Below are 25,583 nucleotides of genomic sequence, written 5' to 3'. Positions count from 1 at the left end.
GCTCAGAGGTTAAGGCGTCTGCCTGGAATGCGGGAGACCCGGGTTCGATTCCTGGATCAGGTAGATCCCCTGGAGAAGGAAATGGCAAACCCACTCCAGTACTCTTGCCTGGAGAATCCCATGGAGGGAAGAGCCTGGTAGGCTACAGTCCATGGGGTCGTAAACAGTCGGACATGACTGAGCGACTTCAAGCCACTTGGGGAATCCAATATGCACTTACATACATGGAAACATTGGGTTATCTGTCTTTTCCCAAGATTCCTGTCTTTCCTGTAGATCATAAACTCCTTGAAGGCAACAGCTAACACGTACACTCTCTCTCTCTCTCTCATAATCTCTAAATCTCCTGGGACCCAAGCAAGCACTGCATAATCGATTTGTGGCCACTTCACAAACACTTGTGGTTGGTTGATGATGTTGATATAATGATGATGACATCTGGATCAGGCTTCTGAGCAGAACAATCTTCTAGGTAATGACTGCAATGAAGCAAGAATTTATGATGCTCCTTATTAAAATTCTAATTGCATAATTGGGCCTGAAGGTATATGTCCCTCCGCCTGCCTTTGGTGACACATACTGATTTCCTCTCTCTAAAAATACCTTGCCAAGGAAATCTAAATCTCAAAGAGCCAACCAAGAAAAATTTCCTCAGAATAAGAGATCAGTAGGAAACAGATCACATCACCTCGCTGCTGCTGCTGCTGCTAAGTCGCTTCAGTCATGTCCGACTCTGCGCGACCCCATAGAGAGCAGCCCACCAGGCTCCCCCGTCCCTGGGATTCTCCAGGCAACAACACTGGAGTGGGTTGCCATTTCCTTCTCCAATGCATGAAAGTGAAAAGTGAAAGTGAAGTTGCTCAGTCGTGTCCGACCCCATGGACTGCAGCCCACCAGGCTCCTCTGTCTATGGGATTTTCCAGGCAAGAGTACTGGAGTGGGGTGCCATTGCCTTCTCTGCGCATCACCTTAGGGAGCCACAAAGAGGAGGTTTTAAACTCTAAGGACTCTTTCAAAACAAAACAAATTGTAGTTGTTGTTTTCTTTTGAGGGGGGTGGGGGGGCAGGGTGCAGGGAGAACAGTCCTTAAGTTTGCAGCTTCCGGCATGTTTCCTGCTTTAGTGGAAACAGGTTCTGGCAGCAACCGTGAGCCCAGAAAGGGAAACCAAGTCCTCTCTGGGAGACCTCCTAGCGGTCCAGTAGTTAAGACTCTGAGCTGCTAATGCAGGGGGTACAGGTTCGATCCCTGGTCAGGGAACGAGGATCCCACATGCTGTGCAGCCCAGCCAAATGATATTTAAAACAAAAACAAACCAAAACTCCACCCTCAACCACCCACAACCGTGGGTGAGCCACTTGGCTCAACTGGGCCTTGATTTCTTCATCTGTCAATCTCTCATGGCCCCCATACAAGGCTTAGATTTCATGATGCCATGAAAAAAGAGGGCTTGAAGCTTTGAAAGCCGGCTGACAGATGACAAAGCAAAAAGTATCCGTAGTTTATATGCTATAAAAGCAGTACAGTCCTCCCAAAGCAGAGAAGACTGTCTCTGTCTTTGGAATTTAGCTCACAACATGAGGGCAATCACAGCCTTGTCAAACAACTATAAAACACCCAAACCTGCTGTGCTAGGAAAGTCACTTAACCTCTCTGGGTCTCGGCTTCCACAATCATCAAGTGGGCTTTCAGGATTAACACCCCCCGAGTCTATGAGATTCAGACGGTTTTGTATAAACCGTGGAGTACTTTTTTCTCTACTATAATAAATTTTCTTTTAATCCTTTAACATTCCATTCTGTATCTTAAAATCATTTTCGGGGATGTTAATTTCTGTGCTCTCGCTACATTCTTTTCCCTTACTCAGGTTCTGTCATTGTGATCATGTTCTTTACTCCTAATAATCAGGAGTTGTCTTATAATAATGAACTCGCTAGTGTAACAAAAATTGTGATTTATCATGAAGGTGAAAAATAGAAGCTCTTTTAGCACCAAGCTTGCTGTTGATATTCAGCAATTACCAATGAGTACAAACGTTTCCAACAACCGAGAATAAGAACTCTATGGGGAGCTACGGAGAAGGCGATGGCACCCCACTCCAGTACTCTTGCCTGGAAAATCCCATGGATGGAGGAGCCTGGTAGGCGGCAGCCTATGGAGTCGCAAAGAGTCGGACACGGCAAGCGACTTAGCAGCAGCATGGAGAGCTATGAATAGGAAGCAATAGTAAATCCAGTGCCAGTGGTACAAAGCTCAATTTCAAATGCCCGAACATGAAATGAGATGAACAGACTCTGAAACATCACCCATGACCAAGTGTTACTCAACTCATGCCCTGGTCTCTACGAGAACTGTAGTTTATATTTAAAAGTGTGCTTCTTCAAAACAGAAAAGCTATCAGCACAAGAGAGCTAAAACATTATGTGTTTATGCAAACCATCTCATGTAGAACCCAGACCCTAGCCTGGAAAGAACGTTTAAACATTCTGTTTCTGGCTTGACCTTTTGATTAAGGTTCACAGTCATCAATCCTAGAGAAGGAAATGGCAACCCACTCCAGTATTCTTGCCTGGAGAATTCCATGGACAGAGGAGCCTGGAGGGCTACAGTCCATGGGGTTGCAAAGAGTCGGACATGACTGAAGCGACTTACATGCACGCACAGTCATCAATGAGAAGGACACTGATTTTAACAAGGGTGGGAGGCACAGGTGCAAGTGAGTAGGACTGTTTAAAAAAAAAGTCTGCAGGTAGATGAGAACTACTGTAGGCTGAAGTCTTTTAAAACTTATTTATGAGACTGATTTAATCACAGATCAATAGGAGTAGGATACTAGATAGATACACGATGGGTGAATTTAAAACCACAGATCAGCTCAGATAAGTTTAGTAATGATTCCAGGCTTCAGTTTTAAATTTTACTTGAAAGTCAAATTTCGAACTGTGGTGCTGGAGAAGCCTCTGGAGAGTCTCTCAGACAGCAAGGAGATCAAACCAGTCAATCCTAAAGAGTCAACCCTGAATAGTCATTGGAAGGACTGATGCTGAAGCTCTAATATTTTGGCCACCTGATGGGAAGAACTGACTCACTGGAAAAGACCCGATGCTGGGAAAGACTGAAGGCAGGAGAAGGGGACAGAGGATGAGATGGTTGGATGTCATCACCGACTCAACGGACATGAGTTTGAGCAAACTCCAAGAGATCGTGGAGGACAGGGAAACTGGTATGCTGCAGTCCATGGGGTTGCAAAGAGTCAGACATGCCTTAGCGACTGAACAAAACAACAACAAATTATCAAAACTACTAAAACCAGGAGACTAAAGCTGGCAAAGTGGATGGGAAAGCCAAAAGTAATGTAACTCACTAACGGAAAGTTGTGAATTTTCCAAGCACGGCTCAAATTTGGCAAAGCAGCAGAAAAGAACAGTAGGGAGACTCGGGAAGAGGAAAAAGGCCCCATTCCTTTGGAAATGATGTGCTCTGACTCCACCTAGTGGGGCCCAAGGATTCCTGAACTAGACTCCTAAGCACCTCAATGCGGCACAGGTGACTGAAGATCTGATTAAAAGCTTTTTTTCCCCTTCGGTCAGCACTAAATTGGTAATAAATTTTTGCTTGCTAAAAATGTACTAAAACATGTGGACTCGGAGTCTAAATCAGACAAGGCACAGACAGGAGGATGGAACACATCATCCTGGAACAAACCAGAGAAACCTGGTCACCAGCTGGCTAAAAAAATGATTAGCAGCTCGCAGAAAACTCAATTCTGGGTTTTTAAGACAGCAAATACGTTAACTTATGAAATTAGGAATAAACAAGTACCAAAAATGTTCTTGGATAAGAATGCAAAACTAGCAGGAATAACTGGAGAAAAACAAAAGAGAAAAATTCCAAGATGACACAAGGGAACAAAGGAATGGAGGATAATTAAGCATTGCAGAAAAGAGTCCTGCTGTCATCGCGGACATCAAGCTACATAGAGACCAATCATAGAGTGCATTACAAAAAAAGATCCTTAAATATATGGCATAAAGCTCACTATATTTAGACTTAACTGTAGAGTCTAGAAGGTCTACAATTACCAAGGCATGGATAACCTGAAGACGATTCAGAGAAAATGAAGGAGGTGATTCAAAGAGAAAATTCACAGTGCCTCTAGCATGAGACCTTTCCTCTTTCCCACACTTCTGACTCGAGATAATAGAAAAAGCTAATGTTTGGGCTTCCCTGGTGGCTCGGTGGTAAAAAATCCGCCAGCCAATGCAGGAGACGCGGGTTTGATCCCTGATGCGGGAAGACCCCACATGCCTCAGAGCAACTTGGTGCCAGGCACCACTACTGAGCCTGCGCTCCAGAGCTGCAATTGCTGAAACCCGTGCACCCAGAGCCCATCTCTGCAACAAGAGGAGTCACCCCAACTAGAGATGCAGCCAGAGAGCAGGCCCTGTTCACAACTGGAGACAAGCCAGCGCTGCACCGACGACCCAGCACAGCCACAAATACACAGAATCAAAACTATATAGATGTATGAAAGTCATATTTAAAAAAAAGAGCAGAAGAAGCTAATGTTTACCAAGTAGTTACTACGGTCAGTGCCTGGGCTAAACGCCTGTGAAGGTCTGCCTTATTCAGGCCTTAAAACAATCCTATAAGAAAATACTATTAATCTCATCTTACAACTGAGGTTTAGAGAGGTAAATCCAAGATCACTCAGGGAGCAGGGGGCAGTGGCAGGGCTTCCTTCCACCCGAGCCAACTTGCCACTTCTACCAGGATGCTGGCTCTTTTCCCTGAGCAGTATCTGTCGGGCCCTCTAGCAGATTTTTCTCATACCTGCATGCTCAAATCCTGACATGACTTCCTACCTAAGAAGGAAATATGAAACAGCGAGCTGTGTGATAAGCTTCTTCTGCCCAGATCACCTAAAATGGGATGTGCAGCTGAGGGCCTTGGAAATTGAGCTCCTCCCTGTTTTACAGCTGAAGAATTGAAGCCTGGGAGAAAACAAGAGAAAGAGAGAGAGAGATGTACCCAAGGTCACAGAAGAGCTCCGCAGAGAAGCCAGGGTTCAGACACCAGTTTGAACTCCCTCCTGGAAGACAGTCACTGGCCTCAATCTTGGGGTGTCTAGGATTTAGCATCTTACTGGAATCACCAGAGCTGCTCTTCCTGCTTTCCGCTTTTGAAAGTCCCACCTGTCAGGTGTATGTCCACTTGTATGCTGGGATGATCTGTAATGCTGGTTATCTAACCCAATTGTAATTCCACGTGGGTATGTGAAAATGTTTGAGAAGCCAACCAACAGGAGAAAGAGGCTTTGTTTTCTATATAAGATGAAGGTATTAGGCTCTCTCACAACTCAATTTCGAGAAATTTTTCATATTTGACTCTTCTTACTGATAGATTGAATTACTAGAGTAGAATTCCAGTCTAGATAAGAAATAACAGAACCGTTTAGCCTCCTGGCAAACTACGTTCAGCACCCACTTTCTCAAAATGACAAATATCAAGTCTTTCAAGCGGAAAAATTCTCCAAAGCATCAAGCCAATTGTGCAATGCAGCAAGTGGTGCAAGAAAGAGATTTTTGCCCCCATCTCTGCAGCAAAAAAGTCTGAACTGATTAGCATAAGGCATCGCAGTTCATATGTTAACTCCCAACTGGTTGTGACATTGAGTTCTTCTTAGAAAGCCACCTACATCTGACCTCAGTGAAGCCAAGAACTCAAGTACCATCTCTCCTTTGTTTCAAAATGCATCTACAGGCTCCCTGCATTAGCATAAAAATAGAGTAGGAGCGTAACACCAGACACTTCTGAGTTCTCGCTATCACCATAAATCAAACAATTCTTACTTTCAACAGAACATTGCCTTTTTTTTTTTTTTAAGCATTTAAAAGAAATGTTTCTGGCTGCACCAAGTCTTCCTCGCAGCACGCAGGATCTTAAGCCGCAGCCTGTGAACTCTTAGTTGTGGCCAAGTTAGGATCTAGTTCCCTGAAAAGGGATCGAACCCCGGGCCCCCTGCATCAGGAGTCACGGCAGTCAGTGCTCACGGTGACCCAAGCCTCCTGTTTTAGGCTGACTAGAGTCCTGTCCTTCCTGCCCAACACTAAGCATTTCATGAGTCCTTATAACACTCTCGCGGCGTCAGTAATATTAGTTCCATTGTACCGATGTGCAAACTGAGGTTTGGAGAGCTTGAGTATCTCATCCAAGCTATGAGTAGTTTAGCTGGAATTAAAGTCCGCGTGTGTCTTATTTCAAAGTCTGCGCACCTTCTACTGCTGCTTTGTTCGTTTAGTGCGGCTTCCCCGCGGGCTCAGACAGTAAAGAATCTGCCTGCAATACGGAAGCCCAGGTTTGATCCCGGGGTCGGGAAGATCCCCTGGAGAAGGAAATGGCAATTTACTCCAGTATTCTTGCCTGAAGAATTCCCTGGACAGAGGAGCCTGGCTGGCTATACAGTCCATGGGGTCACAAAGAGTCGGACATGACTGAGCGACTAACACTATTTGGACCAGTAGCATTGGCATCACTTGACAGTTTGTTAAAAATGCATAATTCTCAGGACTTCCCCGGTGGTCCAATGGCTAAAACTCTGCAGGCTTCTCATTGCCGTGGCTTCTCTTGTTGTACAGCACAGGTTCTAGGGCTCGCAGGCCCAGTAACTGTGGCGCTTGGGCTTAGTTACCCGGTGCCATGTGGGATATTAGTTCCAGGGCCAGGGATCAAACCTGTGTCCCCTGTACTGGAAGGTGGATTCTTAACCACTGGACCTCCAGGAAGCCCCTGAAGATTTTATGTTGTCACAACTGGGGCAAGGCAGGTGTGCTACCGTCATCTGGTGGGTAGAAGCCAGAGATGCTATCTATACGCCTTGCAGTACAGGGGCAGGCCCCACCACAAAGAACTCTCCAGCCAAAATGCCAGTAGCGCCAAGGTTGAGAAACTCTGATACTGCTGATAGTATTGTCCATCCTCTTTGGGCCTGGGGTCTGTTTAAAGAAGAAAAACTAACAGCTTTTCACTGCAAAATTATGGCTGAAGGAATGTCACTAAAAACTTCTGTCCCTGTGGGTCAGTCTCACATAACAGGTACCAAATAGTAACTTCAATCCAGGGGTCAGTAAACTATGGCTCATATGATAAGTCCAACTCGCTGCCTGTTTCTGTGCAGTCTGAGAGCTAAGAATGAGTTTTATATCTTTAGGTGACTGAAAAAAAAAATGTAATAACATTTCCTCAGTTGTGAAAATTATATGAAACGAAAATCTCAACGTCCATAAAGAAAATATTACTGGAAAAAAGCCATATCCATTATTTTTCATTTCAAGAAAGGCTGCTTTTTTTCTTTTATTCTTCCCCCACCATGCTGCTCAGCATGGCACACAGGATCTTAGTTCCCCAACCAGGGATCAAACCTGTGTCCCCTGCAGCGGAAGCTGGGAGTCTTAAGCACTGGACCGCCAGGGAAGTCCCAGAGTATCAGTTTTACACTTCTTTTGTTATATTTATTCCTAAATATTTCATACTTAAAAAAATATATTTATTTATTTGGCTGTACCTAGTCTTTGCTTTGGCATGTGGGATCTAGTTCCCTCACCATGGATCGAACCCAGGCCCCCTACACTGGACCACCAGGGAAGTCCCTATTTTATACTTTTTGATGCTATTATAAATAGCATTTCTTAATTTCATTTTCAGATTGTTCATTGCAGACATACAGAATTACATTTAATTTTTCAAATGCAGACTTTCCATATCATTTTTACTTGTATTTTTCAATTAATTAATTAATTTGGCTACACTGAGTCTTAGTTGCAGCCTGTGGGATCTTTGTTGTGTCATGCAATTCTATGTTACAGGTCCAACAGTACATTATATACAAAGAGCATTGTATATTATATACAAAATTGCTTTATGCAATTGCATCTTACGTCACTTAAAAGTAGAAAGGAGAAAAATATATTTATACTGTCTTTTATAATTCTTTAATTACCTTTACGAGTGCTCCTTGATTTCTTTCATTTGGATTTGAATTACTATCTGGGGTCACTTGCTTTCAGCCTGAAAAACTTCTTTTAATATTTCTTGTAAGGTGGGTCTCAAAACAACAAATTCTGGTTTTGTTTATCTAGAAAAGTCTTTAACTTTATTTTTGAAAGGTCCGTTTCATTTATAGCCAGCTATGTTGGATATAGAATTCCTGGTTTACAAGCTATTCTCTTTGAGTGCTTGGAACGGTACACCACTCTGGCCTCCCTAGCCTCTGCTGAGAAGTTAGCTGTTAATCTTACTGGGGTTCCCTTAAAAGTGCCAAGTCGTTTTTCTCTTGCTGCTTTCAGGATCTTCTCCTTGTCAGACTTTCAGCATTTTTACCATGACATGTCTGTGAATCTCTGTGTTTGTCCTCCTTGGGGGTCATTGAGCTTACTGAATATACTGGTTATTCTTTTTCAATTAATATAGGAAGTTTCAGCCAATTTGGGGGGAATATTTTTTTCTCACTCCTCTCCTTCTGGTAGTTGCATTACATATATGTTGATTCACTGAATGATCCTCACGTTTCTCTGAGGCTCAGAACATTTTTCTTCATTCTTTTTCTCTTTACTCTTCAGCTTCCATAATCTCCATCAATCAATCTTCAAGTATACTAATTATTTCCTCTACCAGCTGGAATGTACTTTGAGCCCCTCTAATTAATTTATTTCAGTCATTACATTTCCCAACTCCAGAATTTTAATTTGGCTCTTTTCATAATTCCTGTCTCTTTTATTGGGCTTCCCTGGTGGCTCAGTGGTAAAGAATCTGCCTGTCAATGCAGGAGACCTGGGTTTGATCCCTGGGTCGGGAAGATCCCCTGCAGAAGGAAATGGCAACCCACTCCAGTATTCTTGCCTGGGAAATCCCATGGACAGAGGAGCCTGGTGGGCTACAGTCCATGGGTTCGCAAAGAGTCAGTCACAAATGAGCCACTAAACAACAGCAATCTATTAATATTCTCTAGTTGATGCAAAAATATCATTATACCTTTAATCATGTTTTCCTTTAGTTCCGAGAACATATTTATAGCAACTCTAGGGAGTGGTTCTCCACCCTCACCCTGGGCATGCTGTTATTTGCTTGCTGTTGAGTAACAGTCTGGACTGTTCTAGTGAAATCTATTTCCCTCTCCTGGTGTTAGGGCCTATGTTGTTGCTCCTCAGGGAGCCATATCTTTGGGTTTGCCCAAAGTCACCAAAAACAAGACCAGGAGCTGACTGTGGCTCAGATCATGAACTCCTTATTGCCAAATTCAGACTTAAATTGAAGAAAGTAGGGAAAACCACTAGACCATTCAGGTATGACCTAAATCACATCCCTTATGATTATACAGTGGAAGTGAGAAATAGATTTAAGGGACTAGATCTGATAGAGTGCCTGATGAACTATGGATGGAGGTTTGTGACATTGTACAGGAGACAGGGATCAAGACCATCCCCAAGAAAAAGAAATTTAAAAAAAAGCAAAATGGCTGTCTGGGGAGCCTCACAAATAGCTGTGAAAAGAAGAGATGCGAAAAGCAAAGGAGAAAAGGAAAGATATAAGCATCTGAATGCAGAGTTCCAAAGAAAAGCAAGGAGAGATAAGAGAGCTTTCCTCGGTGATCAATGCAAAGAAATAGAGGAAAACAACAGAATGGGAAAGACTAGAGATCTCGTCAAGAAAATTAGAGATACCAAGGGAACATTTCATGCAAAGATGGGCTCGATAAAGGACAGAAATGGTATGGTCCTAACAGAAGCAGAAGATATTAAGAAGAGGTGGCAAGAATGCACAGAAGAACTGTACAAAACAGATCTTCATGACCAAGATAATCACGATGGTGTGATCACTCACCTAGAGCCAGACATCCTGGAATGTGAAGTCAAGTGGGCCTTAGAAAGCATCACTACGAACAAAGCTAGTGGAGGTGATGAAATTCCAGTTGAGCTATTTCACATCCCGAAAGATGATGCTGTGAAAGTGCTGCACTCAATATGCCAGCAAATTTGGAAAACTCAGCAGTGGCCACAGGACTGGAAAAGGTCAGTTTTCATTCCAATCCCAAAGAAAAGCAATGCCAAAGAATGCTAAAACTATCACACAATTTCACTCATCTCACACACTAGTAAAGTAATGCTCAAAATTCTCCAAGCTAGGCTTCAGCAATACGTGAACCGTGAACTTCCAGATGTTCCAGCTGGTTTTAGAAAAGGCAGAGGAACCAGAGATCAAATTGCCAACATCCGCTGGATCATCGAAAAAGCAAGAGAGTGCTAGAAAAACATCTATTTCTGCTTTATTGACTATGCCAAAGCCTTTGACTGTGTGGATTACAATAAACTGTGGAAAATTCTGAAAGAGATGGGAATACCAGACCACCTGACTTGCCTCTTGAGAAACCTATATGCAGGTCAGGAAACAACAGTTAGAACTGGACATGGAACAACAGACTGGTTCTGAACAGGAAAAGGAGTACGTCAAGGCTGTATACTGTCACCCTGCTTATTTAACTTATATGCAGAGTACATCATGAGAAACGCTGGGCTGGAAGAAGCACAAGCTAGAATCAAGATTGACAGGAGAAATGTCAAAAACCTCAGATATGCAGATGACACCACCATTATGGCAGAAAGTGAAGAGGAGCTAAAAAGCCTCTTGATGAAAGTGAAAGAGGAGAGTGAAAAAGTTGGCTTAAAGCTCAACATTCAGAAAACAAAGATCATGGCATCCGGTCCCATCACTTCATGGGAAATAGATGGGGAAACAGTGTCAGACTTTTATTTTTCGGGGCTCCAAAATCACTGCAGATGGTGACTGCAGCCATGAAATTAAAAGATGCTTACTCCTTGGAAGGAAAGTTATGACCAACCTAGATAGCATATTGAAAGGCAGAGACAGTACTTTGCCAACAAAGGTCCCTCTAGGCAAGGCTATGGTTTTTCCAGTGGTCATGTATGGATGTGAGAGTTGGACTGTGAAGAAAGCTGAACACTGAAGAATTGATGCGTTTGAACTGTGGTGTTGGAGAAGACTCTTGAGAGTCCCTTGACTGCAAGGAAATCCAACCAGTCCAATCTAAAGGAGATCAGTCCTGGGTGTTCATTGGAAGGACTGATGGTGAAGCTGAAACTCCAATACTTTGGCCACCTCATGCAAAGAGTGGACTCATTGGAAAAGACCCTGATGCTGGGAGGGATTGGGGGCAGGAGGAGAAGGGGCCGACAGAGGATGAGATGGCTGGATGGCATCACCGACTCAATGGACATGAGTTTGGGTAAACTCCGAGAGTTGGTGATGGACAGGGAGGCCTGGCGTGCTGCAATTCATGGGGTCACAAAGAGTCGGACACGACTGAGCGACTGAACTGAACTGAACTGAACTGAAAGTCATCCGAGATGACAATGGTCTTAGTAGGACACTCTTCCTCCCTTTCCCTGATCACACCCAACTGTTGAAAGTGAAAGTGTTAGTGGCTCAGTCATGTCCCACTCTTTATGACCCCTAGGACCGCCAGGGTCCTCTGTCCATGGGATTCTCCAGGCAAGAATACTGGACTGGGTAGCCATTCCCTTCTCTAGGATATCTTCCCAATGCCGGGATCAAATCCAGGTCTCCCTCACTGCAAGCAGATTCTTTACTATCTGAGTCACCAGGGAAACACCCAACTGTTACAGTCCACTATTGTGATATATTGCTCTATTATTTCCAACAATACCCTAGAGCATAACTTGTTCTACAAAGTCATCCAATCAAAAGGTGGCTCTTCTGAAAGAACCATTTCTGAGATCAGTGTCTGACATTTTTTTCTAACCAGGAGGGCTCTTCCCAGCTGTCTTACTCTCCTGCAAACTAGCTGCCTACAGTAGTATCTTCATTAAATCCACAGATCTCCTTCCAGTTGCCTTTCACCAAAACCTTCACAGTTCTGGAGAGCACCCTTAGGCATAAATTTCTCCAGTCTCTACTGCAAATAGGACTTCCCTGATGGCTCAGAGGGTAAATAAAGAATCTGTCTGCAATGCAGGAGACCCAGGTTCGATCCCTGGGTCGGGAGGATCCCCTGGAGAAGGAAATGGCAACCCACTCCAATACTATTGCCTGGAAAGTCCCATGGACGGAGGAGCCTGGTAGACTACAGTCCACGGAGCCACAGACTGAGCGACTTCACTTTCACTACAGCAAATGAAGTCGATGCTTTGGGGAAGAGATTAGAAGCTAAGGGTTTTTAAGCCTACTTCTCCCTCCAGGCAAAATCTCTTAGAAGTTGTGTGTGTGTGTGGGGAGGGGGGGCAGTTTGAAGTTGTCTCAGTTTGTCTCTCTTGGTTGGTACCACCCATCTCACAAACTGAGGGTGGGGACAGAACCACTGGGAATCCAGTATTCTTGGTGAGCAACGCCCAGAGTACAAAGGACTGAGCCTCAGTATCAAGCAGCCTTGGGCAGGAGAAGCCCTAAAGTAATGCTCCTTCCGGGAAGAAAGCTGTCGGACTGGGAGCTAGGGAGGGGAGAGAGCCCAGTATCCTGCGTTGCAGCTGTCCAGAGCTGAGCAGGAGGGTGACAGTGGTCTTAGTTCAAATATTAATACCGCAAACTCCTGAGATTTTCCCTGTGGTCCAATGGTTAAGACTCTGCTCTTTCACTGCAGGGGGCGTGGATTCCCGGTTGGGGAACTAAGATAAGGCATGCCTGGCGGCCAAAACAAAAACAAATACCACAAACTCTTGCCTTTCTTACCGAATTTTCATAGATTTTCTTGAGTAGATGTTTTTTCACTTGATGCTTGCTTGCCCTTGGGACAATTTCCAGAGGGGTTAAACTGAGTTGTTTGGAGTGAATGAATGTGAGACACTTAAGTATTCAATAAATGATACCTGTTACAGGACAGAAACTATGTGCAAAGTTTAAGATACCATCACTTTCCTCAAAGAATTTTCTCTAGAAAAGTTAGTCTGTGAAAAAGGGAAACAATATAGACTTTCCCAACGAGATGCAACTTTTAACACCTATGATTATATCATCTTATAAAGCTGAAACTCTAAAGACCCGGAGCTAAAGCGTGACACTGAGCACTAGAATTCGCTACCACTGATGCTCTCAGACTTATGCAGTAACAATGAATGAAAACCTTCAGGAAGTGCTTCCAAACCCGAAAGCCCCATTGAAAAAAAGCAGTAATTATCTTTAACGTGAGGATTTGGGCCTAGATGGCCCCTTCCGGATCTGGCCGACTCTATCTTTGCCCAGAGATGATATAAACAGAATACTGAAGCTTCCACCTTGACTGTCACCGCGGCAAGGGCGCCCGGGTCGGTGCCGGACCCAAACCAGGGCCAGATCCCAAAGGGCTGCCCTTCGCCGCAGCCCGTCGGGGCTGCAGGCCAGTTACCTCGCAATTGAACTCCATCTCCGCGTCCATGGTGACGATCCGCACGGTGAATGTCTTAGGCTGCTTCCTCTTGAGCGAGCTGAAGCTCATTCGGGAAGCGATGGCCCCGGCCATGGCGCGGGGCTCAGGCGCAGGACCCTCGCGCCCCGAGGCCTGCGCTCGGGACCTTTTAGCCTCCCTGGAGGAGGCGCACAGGCCTCAGGGCCACCATGGTGGCCGGCCGGCCGGCCCGAGAGCTGTCTGAGCGGCGCGGGCCCCCAGCGGCCAGCATGGGCCGCGAGGACCCTGCCCAGGAACGGAAAGGGGAGTCCCGGGGGCGGACCCTGACGGCCCTGGGCAAGGATCGCGATCGGGGACCGACGGGGAGGGCACGGCCCCGCTCTCCGGGACTCGGGCCGGGGACGCTGGGAACGCCCGCGGACGGGGCCCTTAGACGGCGGCTGCCCAGAGCCCGCGCGCCTCTCAGCGGCCGACGGAGGTCTCAGGGCCGCGCTGCAGCCGGGCGCGCACGTGCGCGCGTGGCTGTCACCGTCCTCGCTCCGCGCGCCCGCGGGAAGCGTCCCCTCCCCGCAGCCCCCGGCCTGCTGCCCGCCCCGCCCTCGGGCCCCCAAGAATCACTACACACGACGCAACCAAACCCGGCTGCTGCCGCCCGGATGCCGCGGTTGGCTGAGCGCTCCGAAGGAGACGGGACTTTCCCGCTGTGTCCCACCCTCTTCGGCATCACTTCACCAATCGGAAGTTCAGATCTGCCTGGAGGCGCGGGCCTGGGCTCGCCGTTGAGTGGCTGCGGTGACAGTCACTCCGAACGCTTTTGTTTTCTAAAAGGTACGCCTACTCTAGCAAGACTGGTTGAGGTGCCTGAGCCCCGCCGACCCTTTCCCAGGGAAACACGTAGAGGCTGGTACCCGGGCGCGGGAGACGCGTCACCCCCTGTTCCCGTGAGGGACTGCACTGCGGACCAAGTCGGCGCCAGGTGTGGCGCCCCATGGGGATCGTGTTTTGGACACCGGGTGGATTAGCCTGTTGAGCACTTAAAACTAGTTACGTGTGCTGACCTCTGTGTTTCTCAAACTCTCAAATCACTTGTGGAGGCCGTTTAGGTAGCCAGCACTTACCGCCCTCCACCCCCTCACCCCCCACCCCCCGGAATACTTCTGCTTCTTTTTAGGGAGAAATTCTAATTATTACCGAGGGTTATCGTTGTTGTTCAGTCGCTAAGTCGTGTCGGAGTCTTTGAGACCCCATGGAGGGAGGTGGATAATAATTGTACCTACCCCACGGGATTGTTGAGGCGTATAAAGCTTTAGAACGTGGCTGGTCATTTTAGGTCGAATCCTATGAAATTGCTCTTTTTTGTAGATACTTCCCCCCGCCCCAATGAAAGTATTCTGGGGGAATTCCCTGGCAGTCTAGTGGTTCGGATTATGGGCTTTCACTGTGGGAGTTCAGTACCTGGTCAGGGAACTAATATCCTGCAGGCTGCTGGGGCGTAGCCAAACAAAAGGAAAGAAGAAAGCATTTTTCATTTTTTACTCTGTGATTTCCAGTTTTGAATCATAAACATATGTTTTACTGTCATCAAGGGTTATATGGATGTGTGTGTGTGAGAGAGAGAGAGAGATAGGGGAATACAATTTTCTTTATTTTAAAAAATGTTCAATTTTAAATGAGACTTAATGGTTGAATACCTGAATGGCTGAACGAAACACATTCCACAAATGTTAGCCGTTAGCATCACCCCCCCTACAGGTGAAGAAACAGAAAGTCAGCCTGACAGAGTTACTTGCTGGCTATTATACCCATTCAGTCCAGTTCAGTTCAGTCGCTCAGTCGTGTCCGACTCTCTGCGACCCCATGAATCGCAGCACACCAGGCCTCCCTATCCTTCACCAACTCCCAGAGTTCACTCAGACTCACATCCATCGAGTCAGTGATGCCATCCAGCCATCTCATCCTCTGTCGTCCCCTTCTCCTCCTGCCCCCAATCCCTCCCAGCATCAGAGTCTTTTCCAATGAGTCAACTCTTCACATGAGGTGGCCAAAGTACTGGAGTTTCAGCTTTAGCATCATTCCTTCCAAAGAAATCCCAGGGCTGATCTCCTTCTGAATGGACTGGTTGGATCTCCTTGCAGTCCAACGGACTCTCAAGAGTCTTTTCTAACACCGCAGTTCAAACACATCAATTCTTCAGCGCTCATCCTTCTTCACAGTCCAACTCTCACATCCATACATGACCACTGGAAAAACCATAGCCTTGCCTAGAGGGACCTTAGTCGGCAAAGTAATGTCTCTGCTTTTGAATATACTATCTAGGTTGGTCATAACTTTTCTTCTAAGGAGTAAGCGTCTTTTAATTTCATGGCTGCAGTCACCATCTGCAGTGATTTTGGAGCCCCAAAAAATAAAGTCTGACACTGTTTACACTGTTTCCCCATCTATTTTCCATGAAGTGATGGGACCGGATGCCATGATCTTCGTTTTTTGAATGTTGAGCTTTAGACCAACTTTTTCACTCTCCACTTTCACTTTCATCAAGAGGCAAAGCTGGGACTTAAACCCAAGCCTGTCCCACCAGAGGCTGCTGGTCTTTTACTCTGCTCTCCTCCCCTGGTTGGTGGTGTTCAGGCACTAAGTCGTGTCCAACTCTGCGACCCCACGGACTGCAGGCTTCCCTGTCCTTCACCATGTTCTGGAGTTTGCTCAAATTCACATCCCTTAAGTCAGTGATGCCATCCAACCATCTCATCCTCTGCTGCCTCCTTCTTCTCCTGCCCTCAACCTTTCCCAGCATCGGGGGCTTTTCCAGTGAGTTGGCTGTTCGCATCAGGTGGCCAAAGTATTGGTGCTTCAGCATCAGTTTTTCCAATGACTATTCAGGGTCAATTTCCTTTAGGATGGACTGGTTTGATCTCCTTGCTGTCCAAGGGACTCTTGAGAGTCTTCTCCAGCACCACAGTTTAAAGCATCAATTCTTTGGCACTCAGCTTTCTTTATGGTCCAACTCTGACATCTGTGCATGACTACTGGAAAAACCGTTGGTGGCTTCTAAATTGCCTGTTTCAGCCCTGAGATGGTGAACTACAGTTCGAGAGCACTTAGCAGAGGCTGTTGCTATAACTATACTAATAGCATAAATTTGCTCTTCCCTGTGGGCCCCTGCGGTGCCTGTGAAGTACCCACCAGGCCCCAGGAATCATTGGCTGGCACACCCGGCAAGGATGCCAGGCTGCTTTGGGGGAACTTTATGTCCTGCGCCTGCCAACTGCTAGCAAATTTTCCCCACCAAACTGATTGTTTAAGGCACTGTGGGCTTAGCATGGGAGTGTCTTTATTTTCATTGCTTTGGTTCATCCCCGCAGGTGGGAAAACCAGGCTGGATTCTCCTATAGGCTCCCCATAGGGACGACTAATCAGGGCTTTAACCCAGGGCCAATATTGCTGGCAGAAAATAAGTGACTTTGGGAACCCACTGAGGAGTAGCATGAGGAGGTGGATCAGAGAGCAGGGGCTAAAGATGACAGCAATGGCCAGTAATAGCTTATTTTATGGAAGGCTTACTAGGTGCTAAGCGCTGGGCTAATTGGCCAGACATACTGTTGAAATTCCTGGGGGACCTCCAGGCAGATGTGTGGGTCTGGACCTCAGAAGGGAGGCCAGGGCCATGAGTCAAAATAGATGTGGTAGAATATTATGCTGGCATTAAAAGTGCTGTTCACAAAGAATAAATAGAGACAGTAATACCAGGTAGCAGATAAGGTTTTGAGAAGGAAAAATTTAGGTAGGGCTCGCTAAGAAAGACCTGACATACAGACACCAGTTACTAAATATCTGTTGCATAAATAAGGGAAGGACATGAGGAAATACAGTCTCAAACTATGGGAACAATGTTAATAGCTGCCATATATTTAAGTGCTTACATAAGGTACTTTGCAAAGTGCTATGAATTCTTTACTTCTGATCTTTATCAAAACCCAACTTGGTAGGTATATATCCCTTGTTTATATGTGGGGAAACTGGATAAGGGTGAAATGAAGTAATTTACCCCAAAGCATGATTGGTAGATTTGCAATGTGCATATCAGTTCAGTTCAGTTCACTTCAGTCGCTCAGTCGTGTCTGACTCTTTGCAGCCCCATGAACTGTAGCCCGCCAGGCCTCCCTGTCCATCAGCAACTCCCAGAGTTCACTCAAACTCATGTCCATGGAGTCGGTGATGCCATCCAGCCATCTCATCCTGTTATCCCCTTCTCCTCCTGCCCCCAATCCCTCGCAGCATCAGTCTTTTCCAATGAGTCAACTCTTCGCATGAGGTGGCCAAAGTATTGGAGTTTCAGCTTCAGCATCAGTCCTTCCAATGAACACCCAGGGCTGATCTCCTTTAGGATGGACTGGTTGGATCTCCTTGTGTATATAGGGCTGTTTTAACCCAGATCTCACCTGACTTACATTTTGTTCCTTCATTCTTTTAGATCAGTGGTGTTCCAGGTGACATCTTTTCCCTCCAAGAGGGCATTTGGCAGTATCTGGAGATTATTTTTTTGGTTGTGACAATCAGGAAGTGCCGAATGTCCCCTATATGGGAAGGTCAAGGTTGTGCGACCTGGGACCTAAGGCTTCTGAGGTCATAGCTGGGATGTTCCAACGTGCCTCCTTGAAGCCCTGAGCCTGGATGAAAGCATCTGCAGATAACAGCTCCTATCTGAATAAGGGTGAGTAAGAGCCTATGAGGCCTCGGGACCCTTGTAGAGAGCCTCCTCAGCGGTGTTCTCTCTCTTCATTTCTGGCCTGGGGTCGAAGATCCTTGAATTTGCCCAGGCTGTCACCTGCAGTGTTGGAAGCAGGCAGACCTGAGTAGGAATTTCTACCTTACCTTGCCCTTGGGCATAATTTAGCTTCTCTGAGCCTCAGTTACCTCATCTGTAAAAATGGGCATAATAATAATATGACATGTTTAAAAGCCTCTCTTAAATGCAAGGTAATATTTATTGAGTGCCCTCTGTGTCTAACATGCTGTGCAACCTTGAAAAGGTCTTTACCATTTCTGGGTTTTATCCACACTTAAAATGGGGAGAATAAGGGGACTTACCAGTGGTTCAGTGGTTAAGAATCTGCCTTGCAATGCAGGGGAAGTGGGTTCAATCCCTGGCTGGGCAACTAAGATCCCACAGGCAACTGAGCCCACACGCCACAGCTATTGAGCCTGTGTGCCCTGGAGCCTACATCAGCTAAGACCCAACATAGACAAATAAATAATTTTTTTTTTTAATGAGGAGAATAGGAAATGGGATTGCAAATAGCAAAGCCTCACAGCACACATAAGTGGAACTTTAACTGGGGTTCATTTTCATATGCATGCATTTGATTTAATTCTCATCATTATGTAGGTTATTATGCCCATTTGACTGTTAAGAAAACAGAGGGACCTAAATCTGAGTGATTGGCCAAAGACTACACAACCAAATAGAGAAACAACCTGGATCCCAAACCCAGGTGTTTAGCCTGGGCCCATGGACTTCCAAGGACAGCGTGCTGCAAGTTACAAGGGGTCTTGTCTACAGCAGGCACTGAAAAGCGACTGCCTAAAATTCATGCTTATGCCTATTCATACTTATGCATGTGAATGTGTTCACCAACCTGGAAGCTCCCTAAACCCCACCCATACTTTTGGGATTTTTGTGGAGGCTTCCTCATGTAGGCGTGACCCATTATCAGCTCAGTTTCCAGCTTTCTTCCCCTTCCAGGAGGATGTGGGCTGGAAAAGCTAAAAGCCTCATACTTCTAACGACGGCTTAATCTCTCTAGTCTAGCCCCTGTTCAAGGGGCTTCCTTGGTGGCTCAGTGGTAAAGAATCTGCCTGCAATGCAGGAGACCCAGGTTTGATTCCTGGGTGAGGAAGATCCCCTGGAGAAGGAAATAACAACCCACTCCAGTATTCTTGCCTGGAAAACCCCATGGACAGAGGAGCCTGGTGGGCTGCAGTCCACGGGGTGGCAAAGAGTTGGACACGACTTAGCAACTAAACGACAGCAACCACCCCATGCAGGAGCCCACAAAGCATTACCTCATTAGAGCAAACGATGTTCCCATCACCCAGGCAGTTCCCAGTGATTTAGAGGCTCTGTGTCAGGAACCAGGGTCCAAGACCAAATATCTGAACAGGAAGGGCTCCTGGTGATTTTATCACTTAGGTAATTACAAGAGCTTTAGGAGCTCAGTGCTGGGAACTGGAGGCAGAGACTAAAGGTTTTCTGTTATTTCACAGGATACAATTCAACCCATAACATTTCCCTTCTAGGGGTGGGCTCCAGGAGCTGTATTTATGCCAGGATATCTGAGGAGGTCCAGGGAAGTCACATTTTTCAGGAAGGATGGCTTCTATAAGCTTCACATGATTCAAAATGTTGTATTAAAAACTCATGTTTCCCCGTAGGAATGAATGTGAAGGAGCAATAAAATGCGCACACACAGAGCTCATGAATCAACAGCCCATCTTACCATACTTTTGCTTTTATAAAAAAATTTATTGTTTATTTGGCTGCACCAGGTCTTAGTTGATGCTAAAGCTGAAATTCTAGTACTTTGGCCACCTCATGCGAAGAGTTGACTCATTGGAAAAGACTCTGATGCTGGGAGGGATTGGGGGCAGGAGGAGAAGGGGACGACAGAGGATGAGATGGCTGGATGGCATCACTGACTCGATGGATGTGAGTCTGAGTGAACTCTGGGAGTTGGTGATGGACAGAGAGGCCTGGCATGCTGCGATTCATGGGGTCGCAAAGAGTCGACACGACTGAGCGACTGAACTGAACTGAACTAACTGAGGTCTTAGTTGTGGCACGTGGGATCTTTAGTTACAGCTTGTGAATTCTTAGTTGTGGCGTGTAGTATCCAGTTCCCTGACCAGGGATTGAGCACGGGGCCCCTGCATTGGGAGCTCAGAGTCTTAGCCACTGGACCACTGGGGAAGTCCCCCATATTTTTGCTCTGTATCTTTGCAGCATTATCTCTACCTGTGGACACTGTCCTACATTTACAGCAGCACCTGTCCCAGAGCTGGTTCAGTCTTCTCTGAGGGTGTTTTATCACATCCGATAGATGCTCCAAAGTATTGATTTGGGGGTGTGATTTTCAGCATTGGCATACCTAGTTTGTGAGTGATGTTATTGAACAACATTTTTATAGCTTTTTAAAGTGGGTTTAAATGACAGTGAACAGCAAAATAACAGCTCAGCACACAAAAAGCAGTTGCTGGAGTCCAAAGCACACTAACAACGGTGTGCTTTGCTCTGAATTGACACAGAATGTGGTTGTTTCTCAGCTGTAGCGGCGCGGCCCGGTGGCAGCAGAGTGAACGCAGTTTATCATTCATTCCACGCTGACAGCCTTGAAGTGATTTGGTATTTAACAAGGCAAAATGTTTTCTTTCTCTGGCGTTTGTATGATTTCCAATATGTATACATGGAGTGGCACTTTGATCATGTTTTTATGTGGCCCTATGTCAAAGTCCCATAATTCATGTCTGCATATGACTTATCCTGCAGAAAGGCTGGGACTTGGCAGTGTGGCTCATGCCTGAGCTGAGACATAAAAGCTTTCTTGTCCTGTCGCTCCTGTTTGGGGGTCTCATGGCTGGAGGATGCAATTCTAGAGAGCAGTAGGGCCCGGGCATGAAAGCCCATCACTAAGGAGCTGGTGGCACTGCCACGGCTGGCTGCTTTGTCTCTCTGCTCTTCTGCAGCCCACTCCGTGATGATCTATTCGTCCCAGGGAATAGACGATGACAGGTGTGTCCATATTTTACACTTATGAACCTGCCTGCTCCTTTTTGCTCCATCTGTCTTTGTCCCCGGTTCCTGTCTTTTCATTTCACAGACTGGGCAGCAGGGCTTGGCAACGAGTTATGAAGGTAAATTCCATGAGGACGGCTTTGGGAAAAGAGGGACGGAGGGAGAAAAAAATGGGTCAGCTCCCTGTCAAGAGGGGAGGATGAACAGGTCCAGGAGAAAGAGATGTCACAGACTCTAGTGGGCGGGTGGGGACCTCAGAGAGGTAGGGGAGGGAGAGACCCTAGGACAGAAAAACAGTGATGCTGGGGAGACATGCTCATAGAAGGTGGCTTGGATGTCTGAGTCCAATCCCAGTAATTAAGCTGGGCCCAGGGCACAACCTAACTGTAGGAGCCAGCCACCAAGAATCTTTTTTACTTTTTTTAAAATTTCTGGATGTCCTGGGTCTTCGTTGCTACGTGTGGGCTTTCTCCGCTTGTGGTGAGCGGGTGCTGGCCTCTAGTAGCAAAGCGCAGGTTTCTCACTTTGGTGGCTTCTCTTGTTACGGCACGCAGGCCCTAGAGCACATGGGATTCAGTAGTTGTAGTACACGGGCTTAGTTGCTCCTCAGCCTGTGGGATCTTCCCGGACCAGGAAGGGATCAAACCTCTCCATGTCCCCTGCATTGCAAGACAGATTCTTAACCACTGGACCCTCAGGGAAGATTCCTCCTAGGAAACTTACATGTTGGTATTGACATCCTTGTAAGACCCCCTCCCACACTGAGCAGGGCTGACCTGTGTCACCAAAGAGATATTCAGAAATGACAGGGTATGATTTCCAAGGTCGGTTCACAAAGTCCTCGAAGGTTCCCACTTACTCTCTCCTGGATCACTCACTCTGGGGGATGTCACCTGCCATGTGGTGAAGACACGCACGCAGCACTTGGGGAGGCCCACGTGGCAAAGAACTGAGGTCACCGGCCAGGAGCCCCCAACAACCAGCGCTGACTTGCTAGGTGTGTGAGCGGCCCACCTCGGAAGCAGATCCCACAGCCTCCATCAGGCCTTCAGATGACCATAGCCCAAGCCAACATCTTGACTGCAATGCGGTGAAAGACCCTGAGCCAGAAGTAGCCCAGCCAGCCACTCATTCGTGAATTCCTGACCCATTTGGAACCGTGTGAGCTCATAAATGTTCATTGTTTCAAGCTGCTAAATTTTGGGATAATTTATTCCACAGTAATTGGAAATGGTCTAATTATATTACTCCTTACTTGCAGAATTGTCTTCCAACATCCATCTGGTTTACTGCCCAGAATGCACGGTCCATGGGGCAGGGACCCATTCCTACCAGGTGCTGAGTTAACAGGCATTGCATGTCACTGAGTGCCACGCAGTCAGCCCCCCTGCCCTGCTCCTTCCAGCAGAGTCAATGGGGTTAGTTAAATGAGGAAAAGATTCTGGGGGTGGAGTGGATGTGTGAGCCAGGGAGAGGGAAAGAGCCACGATTAGGATGATCCTACATCCCAGTTTGCCCAGGATAGAGGGGTTTCCTGGGATAGGGGACATTTAGTGTCCAAACAGGGACAGTCTGGGGTAAACTGGAGTGAGCTGGTCTCCCTGGCTGGGGTGGGAATGGAGGTCTCAAAGCTGCACTTCCAGTGAGCTGGCTAGACTGGTTCCCTTGGCCTGGATATGGAGACTCATCCATCTAATCTGGTCAGGGGTGAGAACGTGGAGAACGTGCTCGTGGAGGGCCTAGTTTGATCTTCCTATCCCACTCAAACAGCGGGAGATGGGAAGATGGTCTTAGTTCAGTCGCTCAGTTCTGTCCAACTCTTTGCGACCCCATGAATTGCAGCACGCCAGGCCTCCCTGTCCATCACCATCTCCCGGAGTTCACTCAGACTCATGTCCATCAAGTCCATGATGCCATCCAGCCATCTCATCCTCGGTCATCCCCTTCTCCTCCTGCCCCCAATCCCTCCCAGCATCAGAGTCTTTTCCAATGAGTCAACTCTTCACATGAGGTGGCCGAAGTACTGGAGTTTCAGCTTTAGCATCATTCCTTCCAAAGAAATCCCAGGGTTGATCTCCTTCAGAATGGACTGGTTGGATCTCCTTGCAGTCCAAGGAACTCTCAAGAGTCTTCTCCAACACCACAGTTCAAAACCATCAATTTTTCGGTGCTCAGCCTTCTTCACAGTCCAACTCTCACATCCACACATGACCACTGGAAAAACCATAGCCTTGACTAGACGGACCTTAGTTGGCAAAGTAATGTCTCTTGCTTTTGAATATACTATCTAGGTTGGTCATAACTTTTCTTCCAAGGAGTAAGTGTCTTTTAATTTCATGGCTGCAGTCACCATCTGCAGTGATTTTGGAGCCCCAAAAAATAAAGTCTGACACTGTTTACACTGTTTCCCCATCTATTTCCCATGAAGTGATGGGACCAGATGCCATGATCTTCGTTTTCTGAATGTTGAGCTTTAGGCCAACTTTTTCGCTCTCCTCTTTCACTTTCATCAAGAGGCTTTTTAGCTCCTCTTCACTTTCTGCCATAAGGGTGGTGTCATCTGCATATCTGAGGTTATTGATATTTCTCCTGGCAATCTTGATTCCAGCTTGTGTTTCTTCCAGTCCAGCGTTTCTCATGATGTACTCTGTATATAAGTTAAATAAGCAGGGTGACAATATACAGCCTTGACGTACCCCTTTTCCTATTTGGAACCAGTCTGTTGTTCCATGTCTAGTTCTAACTGTTGCTTCCTGACCTGCATACAGATTTCTCAAGAGGCAGGTCAGGTGGTCTGGTATTCCCATCTCTTTCAGAATTTTCCACAGTTTATTGTGATCCACACAGTCAAAGGCTTTAGCATAGTCAATAAAGCAGATGGTCTTACAAATGCCTAGACTAGGACTTCCCTGATGGTCCGATGGTTAAGACTCTGTATGCCAGTGCAGAGGATAAGGCTTCGATCCGTGGTCTGGGAGGATTCCACCTGCTCTGGGGCAACTGAGCCCTCTCCCCCTGGAGCCTGTGCTCTGAATCAAGAGATGCGCCGGCACTGAGAAGCCCGTGCACCCAACTAGAGAGTAGCGCCCGCTCACTGCAGCTCGAGAAAGCCTGAGTGCAGCAACGAAGACCCAGTGCAGTCAAAACTGAATACATTTTAAAAATGCCTAGACCACCAGGAGGAGGCTTTGGGCCAGCCCTTCCTCATTTTCCCCAGCAGAGATGGCCAGGAAGACCAAGAGTTTGGTGAGGCCTCTCACACTAGACCTGGAGGACAAGCCCTTCCCTGTCCAGGGGTCCTGGCTCCCCATGGCTTGATAACCAAATGACCAGTTAGTTGCTGTGCAGCCTCTGTTGTCACAGTCCAGTGATGGGTCACCAAGGCCATCCGCTCCATTGTTAGAAAAGTACTCCTTGTACGGAGCGAGGAGATGCCTCCACGTCATCCCCACCCTCTGATGACATCCGATGATGCTGAACAGTCCGAACCCATTCCTTCCTGGAGGCCCTTTCACATACCGTGCACACACTGCTTCCTCTGCCCAAGGCTCTGCTTGCCCTGCTCGCTGCTGTCAGACTCTCTCTGCTGAAAAGAGTGTCTGTCATGAAAAGAGTCATGTCTGACTCTTTGCGACCCCATGGACTATAGCCCGCCCAGCTCCTCTGCCCATGGGATTCTCCAGCAAGAATACTGGAATGGGTTGCCATTCCCTTCTCCAGGGGGTCTTCCCGACCCAGGGATCGAACCTGGTCCCTGCATTGCAGGCAGAGTCTTTAATGTCTGAGCCACCAGGGAAGCCCAGCCTAGGTCTAACATCAGGCCACCCAGTGAGCTGTCACGCCCACCTCTCCACACCTGCCACACTTGGTTCCTCCACCGCAGGACACCAGTGACATGTTACTTGCTGCACCTCCATCTCCCCATCTGAGCTTTTCCTGAGTGTCTGTGTCTGGGAACACGTCAGTCATGGTCGCTTTAGGTTCTTCTGATAACCCAAGGAGCAACTGGGCTCAGCTGTGTGTTAACATAGAGTAACCTTCGGCCTTAGCTATAAAGCACCAGGGATACAATATCTTCATTGCATTTATTCTGATGGTTCTGCCTGTGTATCACAGTTGATTTAGGTTTTTTGTTTATCATGATGCTATACAGTATCCTTTCAAAATAAATCCTGCAAAGAATACATATTCATTGTAGCAGCTTCAGAAAATACAAGGGGAAAAAAATAGTATAGGCCTCACTTCCTTACAGAAATTATCATTGACCCTCAAAGTCTATGTAGAACCTTACATTTTCTCTTTCCCCCTCCCCAATATAAGTCCTCATAGCTCTCCCTATTTTTTCATAGCCTGTATCACAATTGGCAAAAAATATTTTTGTGTAT

General features: G+C 46.7%; 1 protein-coding gene across 4 annotated transcripts in view; it reads right to left on the bottom strand.

Moving 5' to 3' along the window:
* NF2 (NF2, moesin-ezrin-radixin like (MERLIN) tumor suppressor) overlaps positions 1 to 13,964 on the bottom strand; it is a 70,920-nt gene extending 56,956 nt beyond the window's left edge. For 3 of the 4 annotated variants that reach the window (XM_052654881.1, XM_052654882.1, XM_052654883.1), the window contains exon 1: positions 13,410 to 13,964. In XM_052654881.1, the coding sequence (XP_052510841.1) occupies positions 13,410 to 13,523 (114 nt within the window). In that variant the 5' untranslated portion in view covers positions 13,524 to 13,964. The remainder of the gene's footprint in view (positions 1 to 13,409) is intronic. The other variant, XM_052654884.1, reaches the window with a different exon arrangement.
* Between the last annotated feature and the right edge of the window lie 11,619 nt (positions 13,965 to 25,583).

The sequence above is a fragment of the Budorcas taxicolor genome, chromosome 17 (assembly GCF_023091745.1).
Source record: "Budorcas taxicolor isolate Tak-1 chromosome 17, Takin1.1, whole genome shotgun sequence".
In the NCBI taxonomy this organism is placed as follows: Eukaryota; Metazoa; Chordata; class Mammalia; order Artiodactyla; family Bovidae; genus Budorcas; species Budorcas taxicolor.
The sequence above is the reverse complement of the archived record's forward strand: the minus strand, read 5'-3'. Positions and strand labels throughout refer to the sequence as shown.